The sequence below is a fragment of the Pseudophryne corroboree genome, chromosome 3, assembly GCF_028390025.1.
Source record: "Pseudophryne corroboree isolate aPseCor3 chromosome 3, aPseCor3.hap2, whole genome shotgun sequence".
Classification (NCBI taxonomy): Eukaryota; Metazoa; Chordata; class Amphibia; order Anura; family Myobatrachidae; genus Pseudophryne; species Pseudophryne corroboree.
In genome coordinates, this window is record NC_086446.1 from 79,751,953 (window position 1) to 79,764,153 (window position 12,201).

At 48.1% G+C, this 12,201-nt stretch overlaps 1 protein-coding gene across 5 annotated transcripts in view; it reads right to left on the reverse strand.

Moving 5' to 3' along the window:
- Positions 1 to 12,201, reverse strand: part of LOC135054806 (NACHT, LRR and PYD domains-containing protein 12-like) — a 613,159-nt gene that overhangs the window by 507,230 nt on the left and 93,728 nt on the right. For all 5 annotated transcript variants that reach the window (XM_063958163.1, XM_063958164.1, XM_063958165.1 and 2 more), the window contains 2 exons: positions 4,870 to 6,571; positions 3,060 to 3,158 (listed from right to left, as the gene is read on the reverse strand). In XM_063958163.1, coding sequence (XP_063814233.1) covers positions 3,060 to 3,158; positions 4,870 to 6,571 — 1,801 coding nt within the window. The remainder of the gene's footprint in view (positions 1 to 3,059; positions 3,159 to 4,869; positions 6,572 to 12,201) is intronic.

The window sequence follows — 12,201 nt, forward strand, 5'->3', positions numbered from 1 at the left end:
TTCTTCAGGCAGAAGGAGAGACACACGCGTGGCAAAAAGGGGGCGTGGTCAATGAAAAGGGAGCGTTGATTTGTGGAGGATCCGCTATTGCGAGCCACGCCCCCATTTTCGTCAGTGAGGGGGCATGCCCAGCGCTTTGTGAGCTGCTGGCATGCCCCCAGGGGCGGATTTTGTAATATTTTTTTTAATGGGATTTTGGCCCCTCAACTAGGGGTAAATCCAGATGGGGTGGTCGCCCCCCCCCCCCCCCTATACACCCGCTCAGGCAGAAGAAAGCAGGGAGGCTGCTGCCTCCCGGCAACACCACAGACCTGCCAACACGCAGCAGCGTGTGCTGACTCTAGCACAATGCTGCTGCTGTTGCTGGCAGGACGGGGGACCGTCAGAGCTGGGACAGGGCTACTCCAGCTGGGGGGCCCCCTAAAACTGTGGGGCCCAGGGTACGTACCCCCTGGGCCCCCCCTTAATTGGCTCTGCTGCCAGACCCCCCCCCCTTAATCCGTAGCACCTGATGCCCCCTCTCCCTCTGTCTCCACTAAATAGACGCTGTGCGCATGCACACAGCGTCTATTCACCACTGCTCTGCTAAGCAGAACAGAAAGTACAGGAGCTTCCCAACTGCCCCCCACCACCACCACCACAGCGGGACACTGCGGCCCGCGGGTGGGACAGCAGGTCAGACCCCCCCAAAAATGGGACTGTCCCGCGAAAATCGGGACAGTTGGGAGGTAAGGGAGTGTGTGAAGGGGTATGCCATACAGACGGACGGGCACCGGCTCACTGTGTGCTTGACCCCCCACATCAGTAAACTCAGCAGGGTCTCTCTGGTGCGGAGGAGCGTCACTTTCTGGCACACTCCACGCTTCTTAGCTGCAGTTTTGTGGGGCACCTGCCACTGTGCAGGTTCCGTACTGCCACTGTTATCTCCAGCCCCGGAAACCAACCGCTAGCTGCAGCGCTGCCGCCCGCAGTGAGCTGCGCCCAGCTCCTTCACACACTTTAGCCGGCGGTCAGCGCTGCAGAAGTCCGCACTGCTTGCAGGCTCCGACCCCCTCCTCCCTCCAGCCGCAGCATCTCCTAGGGGCTAACCAGTCACTCCCAGTATCCCCTTACCACAGTGCCCGGCAGCCGCGCGAGGTCCGCGGTGTGTGACTGAGGAGTGGGGGGAGGGATGCGGACGGGCAGAGGAAGCAGGACTCCAGCCTGAGAGAGTCAGCCATGCCAAGTCTCCACCAGCAGCAGATCCCAACAGGTTTGAGTGGAACAGCAGCAGCCAGCAGCAGTGACTCCGGTAAGACACATCTGTCTTTCACCACTGTTTTGTCCCTAATACCAATATCTCCCGTGCCCTGTATTCTGTCATGTCCCTGTCACCCCTGGCCTTGCCCTTTCACCCTTATCCTGGCCCTTTCACCCTTATCCTGGACCTGTCACCCTTATCATGGCCCTGTTACCCCTATCTTGGCCCTGTCACCGCTGTGCTTGCCCTGTCAACCCTATCCTGGCCCTGTCACCCCTGTCCTGGTCCTGCTGCCCCTACCCTGGCCCTGTCACCCCTATCCTGTCCCTGTCATTTCTGTCCTTGCCCCGTCACCCCTGTTCTGACCCTGTCACCCCTGTCCTGGCACTGTTACTGCATACCCTCCAACTACCTTTTTGGCAGGTACAGTACCCGCAGCACCTCCAGACCCCTCCCCAATGCACCACACCTCCGCACCTTCCCCTCCACCACATGCGGCACTCCACCCCTCCCCCACACGCTGTGCCTCCATACTCCCTACAACACCCGCGGCTCCCACTCCCATGCCCCTCCACCTCACACAGCACCTCCAGACAACCTCCACCATCCACCCCCATATATGTCTCCCCCCACACCTGCCCCCCCTCCACCCGCAGCATCTGCAGACACCCTCTTCCATCCGCGGCCCCCCCCTCACCCACCCCTCCCCCACCCACGGCACCCCAGCATCTGCTTTTCCACCACCTGCAGCGCCTCCGGACCCCCTTCCCCATCTGCCGCACCACCCGCACCTGCCCCTCCCCCACCCGTGGCGTCTCCGGACCCCCTACCCATCCCACAGCACCTCCGGAACCCTTCACCCATCTGCAACATCCCCCCACCTGCCCCTCCCCCACCCGTGGCACCCCTGCCCCTCCTCCACATGCAGTGCCTCTGGACCCCTCCCAAATCTGCAGCCCCCACTCCTCTGCCCCTCCACCACCTGCAGCACCTCCCGACCCTTCTCTATCCGGGCCCCTCCTCCACCCGCAGCATCTACAGACACCCTCCCCCATCCGCAGTTCCCCCCGCACCCGCTACATTCTGTACATCGTGCCCTGTAGGTGCTGTTCACGGCGTCGCAAGGGGCTACACCTCCTTCACCATCGCACGCCCTTTCATTGTGCAATATTTAACCACTAACAAAGTAATGCAGGTAATACTTCATATAATACAAATATTGAACCCCAGATAGGCATGCAAGGGTTAAGGGGGCGTAGCCCCTTGCGACGGTGTGAAGAGCGCCCGTAGGGTGCGATGAAGCACCAAATTTATATATATATATATATATATATAGTCCAATTCTAATTGTGGCTTTTAGTTTTCTTTTATACTGTGGTCACATCCCTAGATTGACAGAGCCCCACTGGAATATCAACACAGCATCCGCACCCCTGGATGGACACAGCATGGAGAGAGCATTCCTAAGTAGCCCCAGCCTCTTGATGGACAACACAGTAGCACCCCTGAATGGACAACACAGCACCTCTGGGCGGACACAGCATGGACACATCTACTACAAGCTGCACAGCCGGAGTGAAATTGCGCTGATCACCGGGAACCTTTAAAGAATCCAAAACCTGCAAGAATCTTAAAGCGGGAGGATGACGTTTTGCCTTGTTTTGGGAACAAGTCAGGTGGGAAAACCCGAGCTGGACTCAGATCCCAGCTCGGAACGTGAAATTCAGGTGGGTCCAGTTCTCGGAGAACCAGATCCGCTCAGCTCTAATGCAGCTCTCATTACACCATCCGTTTTAGATTTATAATATAAACTACTTACTCTAGTTCCTCCATCTGACAGTGTGTAAACATCCCTGATAAACTGGATCCAGCCTGATACACACCATTCTTGTTATCGGGAAACTGGCAGTAACTGAAACTGTAGAAAATGCAGAAAGACAAACAGTAATTACTGTACACTATTAAACATAAAGCACATGCAAGGCTAACTAATAATATCTAGTAATAGTGTACACGGGATGTGGTCAACATCCTGCCGGACGGAATCCCGGCGGTCGAAATACCGACGCCGGAATCCCAACCGGCACAATCCCGACATATTCTCCCTTCGTGGGTGTCCATGACACCCATAGAGGGAGAATATAATAGTGTGCCGAGCGTAGCGAGGCACCGTCCCCGCAGCGTGGCGAGCGAAGCGAGCCCGCAAGGGGCTGCATTCCTCTCACCACCCCTGTCGGGAATGTGTAGATGGGATTCCGGCATCAGTATTTCGACCGCCGGGATCCCGTCCAGCGGGATTTAGTACCTATCCCGTGTACACTGTGTACCATAAAATATGATGCACACACACACTTTCATGCTAGGGGTGGTATTCAAATGATATATCACGCCCAATCTCCTTTCTAAAATGATCCCCGTTATGGCGCATATTGCGCCCATAGTAATCAGGTTTAGCTGCGTAAAGGGCTGTGCGCCCTCGCTACTCCGGGGGTAGCAAGTCAAAATGATTATATCACACCCGTCATCGGAAACAGAATGGGTGTGGAAGGGGGTGAAAAGAATTAAATATAAAGCAGCCTCTCCCTCTCTGAGGCTGTTAGGTGGAACTATGGGCCTGATTCATGTCTGTAAACAAAGCAGATTAACAAACAACTGGTCAAAACCATGCTGCACTGTAGGCGGGGCTGAGAGAGTTAGATTTTGGTGGATTATATTTTATTTTTTTATATTAGATTATTAGTGCAGGGCACATACTGGCTGCTTTATTTTTACACTGCAATTTAGATTTCAGTTTGAACACACCCCACCTAAATCTAACTCTCTCTGCACATGTTACATCTGCCCCACGTGCAGTGCAACATGGTTTTGCCCAGTTACTTGATAATTTGCTTTATATAAAAATATGAATCAGGCCCTACAGTATGTCTAATTGCAGGGAAGGAAGTATTGGCCAAAAACACATTTAAGGTTGAATTATCCTTTCATTAAGTTCTTCCCTTTTATTCTAATGGGCTGGGTAGTATATTCCGGTATTTGGGATGTCTGTGGTCATAATACCAACTGCGGCATCCTGATGGTCTATATCCTGGCAGGGGAAGGAAAGTATAATTACCTTCCTCCAATGGCCCCTTAACCCTAAACCTCCTTTCCCATAGCCTAAACCGAACCCTCCCTCCCCCGCAGCCTAGCCCTAACTAACCCCAGTGGTGCCTGAACCAAACCACCAGGCCTACATCTAACCTTCCCCTAGCAGCCTAAACCTAACCCTCCGGGGAGGTGCCTAAACCTAACCCCCCCAGCGGTCGGGATTCCGGCTCTGGGTTTGTGACCCTATTCAGGATGCCAGTGTTGGCATTCCAAGTAGTGTCGAGATCCCAGCGTCTGTATTTCGACTACTGGGATCCCGACCGAAGGGTTCTTGACAAGATACCTATTCTAAAAACTAGTGGAATTGTCTCCTAAAATATCTCCAGATCATTATTCTGTTACCACCACAACCTAATCTACAAAATTCACTAATTTCAATAGTATCTCCTACTTTGTTAAATTAATATTTAACTTTGATTTACTTCAGGAACAGCTACAGGACACAATGAAACTTTGCTCTCAGTAATATGCTAGGTACATACCGAAGTGTGTGACACTCAGAGAGTGCTTTCGATAGAACTTTCCGATCATGTGGTCCTATTCTGTATCTGTCAATGAGGACCTTATGTTTTGTTGTACTTCTCTCCAAGCAGTAGGCTACAGCTCGCAAATCAGTGTTCTCCTGGTCACCAAAGATGTCACATTTAAAATTCACATTAAGAAAGTGAGACATCATTGTCTCCACATAGTCCTCATCCTGTGTCTCGTACAGGCAGGAAAGTATTGTGTTATGGTAGTGTGATGTATTGGTCTTCAGCCATTCCTCCAAAATGTGTTTTTCTGTGAAGGAAATGGGACAACCAATGGTTCTTTGAGTCTCCTGAATTTGTTTCTCACCTGAAAGGCCAAATAGGAATCGTACAGTTAGGTTTAGATGTGGCTGATGTTCTGATGCCTCCAGTAAGTCTTTCACATTTCTGCTTTGTAAGTTGACCAATTTGCTCACAGCATTCTCACCCAGGACATAGTAGAGAGCAGCAAAAAACTCCTGCACACTCAGATGGATGAAACTGTAGCAGGTGTGGATCCCAATGTCCCTGTGGAAGATGTTCTCATTTAAAAAGACAGACTCCAGCTCTGACACAGAGAGTCCATGTCTATCAAGATCTGCTTCTTCAAAAAGAATTCTCTGGTCCCAAACTCCTTCATTGGCCAAAGCACACAGCTTCTGTATACATGTGCTTATAGACTGGGCAGCGTCCCTTCCGTGATACTTTACTAAACCCTTTAGGTACAACAGGTAAATGGATGTGGATGTCTTACACTCAATCATAGATAATCCCTCTTTAAGGAGCTGTCTCATTACAGTACATATAATCCAGCAAGTTATAGGGACAAGACACATGGTAAACAGAGTATCATTGTCCTTAATTGAACCAAATGTCAGGTCTGCTTGTTCTTTGGATTCAAAGAAATGATAGAAATATTCCTCACGCTGATCCCCTGTAAACCCCAGAATCTCCACACATCGGGGATCTATAACAAGGCGCTTCAGCTTCATCAATGACAGCGGCCTTGTGGTGATGATTAGTGAGCTTCCACTGAGCAGTGTTTTCCTAAGCAAACTGTACAGAAGGATTTCTTTGGAGACCTCCTTAAATGGATCATCACAAACCTCTGTATCATTTACTGATGACCATTTTAATTCATCAAAACCATCAAAAATGAAAAGTATTCCTTCAGGGTGACGGAAGATTGATGGCAGCAAATAAGTTGGACACCTCAGTCCACAAAAGATGGATAAATACCTAGCCAGGCTTATATCGGAATTGATGGTGTTGACTTCTCTACAACTTATGTAAAACACAAACTGAAACTTGTCCTGATACAGATTCCCAGAGGCCCAGTCCAGCATGATCTTCTGAGATGTCATAGTCTTTCCTATCCCAGCAGGTCCCTGTAACACCAGAGTCTTGGGAATAGTTCCATCTTTATGAGGATCAAACAGAGCCTGTATAGTCGTTGGGGAATACTCATCTGATGATCTGTTTGCCATAATCTGTAGATGTCTCCGGCCTGAAGCTATTATTTCATGCAGTCTCTGATCTTCATCCCGATACTTATTTATCAATAACAGACTGATGAATCTTTTCTCCAGACTGACAGTTTCTCCTAACCTTGCATTTCCATCTTCTATACGACAGTATCTCTCTTTCATGTCATTCATATACTGGAGTCTGCAGTCTATAAAGGATTTGAATGGATTGTTATATAGGATTTGAAATAACATGCAGTATTAATGAAAAATACTCTGACAACTCATAAAGTTATCTGCCTAATTTGTCAGCAAATCAATAAGGAAAGTCAATATGGCATGCAATATACTATATGATACAGTGTCCAGGGCCGGTTCTAGACCAAGTAAAGCCCAGGGTGAAAATTTGCTTTGGCACCACCTCCCCCTTAAAAAAAAAAAAGAACATATCTCAGATTGAGCAAATTGATATGTGGTACAAGGCAGGGTGCAAGTCATATTGAAACTTTGACCTTTTACCTTTTATTGTACACAGATTGCATCTTAATACAATAATGGTGTACTAAGTACTTGGGATTAGTGTTTTTACTGTCCCCTCTAACTACATTACTGACTTCTGTATACACTACACTTCTAATCCCTCTATACCCTATACTGCATTATTGACCCGTCTATACCGTACACTACATCACTGACTCCTTTATACACTATACTACTGACAACTCTATACCCTACACTACTGTATGTTACTGACCCCTCTATACGATACACTACTTACCTCTCTAGACTCTCCACTACATCACTGACTCCTGTATATACTAACTACTAACCCTTCTATAACCTACACTACATCACTGACCCCTCTATACCCTACACTACATCATTAACTCCTCTATACCCTGTACTACATCACTGACCCCTCTATACCCTACACTGCATTACTGACCCCTCTATACCCTGCACTACCTCACTAACTCCTCTATACCCTGCACTACATCACTGACCCCTCTATACCCTCACTAACTCCTCTATACCCTGCACTACATCACTGACCCCTCTATACCTTACACTGCATCATTAACTCCTCTATACCCTGCACTACATCACTGACCCCTCTATACCCTACACTGCATTACTGACCCCTCTATACCCTGCACTACCTCACTAACCCCTCTATACCCTACACTGCATTACTGACCCCTCTATACCCTGCACTACATCACTGACCCCTCTATACCCTACACTACATCACTAACTCCTCTATACCCTGCACTACATCACTGACCCCTTCATACACTATACTACTGACAACTCTATACCCTATGCTACTGTATGTTACTGACCCCTCTATACGATACACTACTTACCTCTCTAGACTCTCCACTACATCACTGACTCCTGTATATACTAACTACTAACCCTTCTATAACCTACACTACATCACTGACCCCTCTATACCCTACACTACATCACTAACTCCTCTATACCCTGCACTACATCACTGACCCCTCTATACCCTACACTACATCACTAACTCCTCTATGCCCTGCACTACATCACTGAACCCTCCATATACTACACTACATCACTAACCCCTCTATACCCTGCACTACCTCACTGACTCCTCTATACCCTACACTGCATCATTAACTCCTCTATACCCTGCACTACATCACTGACCCCTCTATACCCTACACTGCATTACTGACCCCTCTATACCCTGCACTACCTCACTAACTCCTCTATACCCTGCACTACATCACTGAACCCTCCATATCCTACACTACATCACTAACCCCTCTATACCCTGCACTACCTCACTGACTCCTCTATACCCTACACTGCATCATTAACTCCTCTATACCCTGCACTACATCACTGACCCTCTATACCCTACACTGCATTACTGACCCCTCTATACCCTGCACTACCTCACTAACCCCTCTATACCCTACACTAAATTACTGACCCCTCTATACCCTGCACTACATCACTAACTCCTCTATACCCTGCACTAAATCACTTACCCCTCTATACCCTACACTGCATCATTAACTCCTCTATACCCTGCACTACATCACTGACCCCTCTATACCCTACACTGCATTACTGACCCCTCTATACCCTGCACTACCTCATTAACCCCTCTATAGCCTACACTGCATTACTGACCCCTCTATACCCTGCACTACATCACTGACCCCTCTATACACTGCACTACATCACTAACTCCTCTATACCCTGCACTACATCACTTACCCCTCTATACCCTACACTGCATCATTAACTCCTCTATACCCTGCACTACCTCATTAACCCCTCTATAGCCTACACTGCATTACTGACCCCTCTATACCCTGCACTACATCACTGACCCCTCTATACACTACACTACATCACTAACTCCTCTATACCCTACACTGCATCATTAACTCCTCTATACCCTGCACTACATCACTGACCCCTCTATACCCTACACTGCATTACTGACCCCTCTATACCCTGCACTACCTCACTAACCCCTCTATACCCTACACTGCATTACTGACCCCTCTATACCCTACACTACATCACTGACCCCTCTATACCCTGCACTACATCACTAACTCCTCTATACCCTGCACTACATCACTGACCCCTTCATACACTATACTACTGACAACTCTATACCCTACGCTACTGTATGTTACTGACCCCTCTATACGATACACTACTTACCTCTCTAGACTCTCCACTACATCACTGACTCCTGTATATACTAACTACTAACCCTTCTATAACCTACACTACATCACTGACCCCTCTATACCCTACACTACATCATTAACTCCTCTATACCCTGTACTACATCACTGACCCCTCTATACCCTACACTGCATTACTGACCCCTCTATACCCTGCACTACCTCACTAACTCCTCTATACCCTGCACTACATCACTGACCCCTCTATACCCTCACTAACTCCTCTATACCCTGCACTACATCACTGACCCCTCTATACCTTACACTGCATCATTAACTCCTCTATACCCTGCACTACATCACTGACCCCTCTATACCCTACACTGCATTACTGACCCCTCTATACCCTGCACTACCTCACTAACCCCTCTATACCCTACACTGCATTACTGACCCCTCTATACCCTGCACTACATCACTGACCCCTCTATACCCTACACTACATCACTAACTCCTCTATACCCTGCACTACATCACTGACCCCTTCATACACTATACTACTGACAACTCTATACCCTATGCTACTGTATGTTACTGATCCCTCTATACGATACACTACTTACCTCTCTAGACTCTCCACTACATCACTGACTCCTGTATATACTAACTACTAACCCTTCTATAACCTACACTACATCACTGACCCCTCTATACCCTACACTACATCACTAACTCCTCTATACCCTGCACTACATCACTGACCCCTCTATACCCTACACTACATCACTAACTCCTCTATGCCCTGCACTACATCACTGAACCCTCCATATACTACACTACATCACTAACCCCTCTATACCCTGCACTACCTCACTGACTCCTCTATACCCTACACTGCATCATTAACTCCTCTATACCCTGCACTACATCACTGACCCCTCTATACCCTACACTGCATTACTGACCCCTCTATACCCTGCACTACCTCACTAACTCCTCTATACCCTGCACTACATCACTGAACCCTCCATATCCTACACTACATCACTAACCCCTCTATACCCTGCACTAACTCACTGACTCCTCTATACCCTACACTGCATCATTAACTCCTCTATACCCTGCACTACATCACTGACCCCTCTATACCCTACACTGCATTACTGACCCCTCTATACCCTGCACTACCTCACTAACCCCTCTATACCCTACACTAAATTACTGACCCCTCTATACCCTGCACTACATCACTAACTCCTCTATACCCTGCACTAAATCACTTACCCCTCTATACCCTACACTGCATCATTAACTCCTCTATACCCTGCACTACATCACTGACCCCTCTATACCCTACACTGCATTACTGACCCCTCTATACCCTGCACTACCTCATTAACCCCTCTATAGCCTACACTGCATTACTGACCCCTCTATACCCTGCACTACATCACTGACCCCTCTATACACTGCACTACATCACTAACTCCTCTATACCCTGCACTACATCACTTACCCCTCTATACCCTACACTGCATCATTAACTCCTCTATACCCTGCACTACCTCATTAACCCCTCTATAGCCTACACTGCATTACTGACCCCTCTATACCCTGCACTACATCACTGACCCCTCTATACACTACACTACATCACTAACTCCTCTATACCCTACACTGCATCATTAACTCCTCTATACCCTGCACTACATCACTGACCCCTCTATACCCTACACTGCATTACTGACCCCTCTATACCCTGCACTACCTCACTAACCCCTCTATACCCTACACTGCATTACTGACCCCTCTATACCCTACACTACATCACTGACCCCTCTATACCCTGCACTACATCACTAACTCCTCTATACCCTGCACTACATCACTGACCCCTTCATACACTATACTACTGACAACTCTATACCCTACGCTACTGTATGTTACTGACCCCTCTATACGATACACTACTTACCTCTCTAGACTCTACACTACATCACTGACTCCTGTATATACTAACTACTAACCCTTCTATAACCTACACTACATCACTGACCCCTCTATACCCTACACTACATCATTAACTCCTCTATACCCTGTACTACATCACTGACCCCTCTATACCCTACACTGCATTACTGACCCCTCTATACCCTGCACTACCTCACTAACTCCTCTATACCCTGCACTACATCACTGACCCCTCTATACCCTCACTAACTCCTCTATACCCTGCACTACATCACTGACCCCTCTATACCTTACACTGCATCATTAACTCCTCTATACCCTGCACTACATCACTGACCCCTCTATACCCTACACTGCATTACTGACCCCTCTATACCCTGCACTACCTCACTAACCCCTCTATACCCTACACTGCATTACTGACCCCTCTATACCCTGCACTACATCACTGACCCCTCTATACCCTACACTACATCACTAACTCCTCTATACCCTGCACTACATCACTGACCCCTTCATACACTATACTACTGACAACTCTATACCCTATGCTACTGTATGTTACTGACCCCTCTATACGATACACTACTTACCTCTCTAGACTCTCCACTACATCACTGACTCCTGTATATACTAACTACTAACCCTTCTATAACCTACACTACATCACTGACCCCTCTATACTCTACACTACATCACTAACTCCTCTATACCCTGCACTACATCACTGACCCCTCTATACCCTACACTACATCACTAACTCCTCTATGCCCTGCACTACATCACTGAACCCTCCATATACTACACTACATCACTAACCCCTCTATACCCTGCACTACCTCACTGACTCCTCTATACCCTACACTGCATCATTAACTCCTCTATACCCTGCACTACATCACTGACCCCTCTATACCCTACACTGCATTACTGACCCCTCTATACCCTGCACTACCTCACTAACTCCTCTATACCCTGCACTACATCACTGAACCCTCCATATCCTACACTACATCACTAACCCCTCTATACCCTGCACTACCTCACTGACTCCTCTATACCCTACACTGCATCATTAACTCCTCTATACCCTGCACTACATCACTGACCCCTCTATACCCTACACTGCATTACTGACCCCTCTATACCCTGCACTACCTCACTAACCCCTCTATACCCTACAC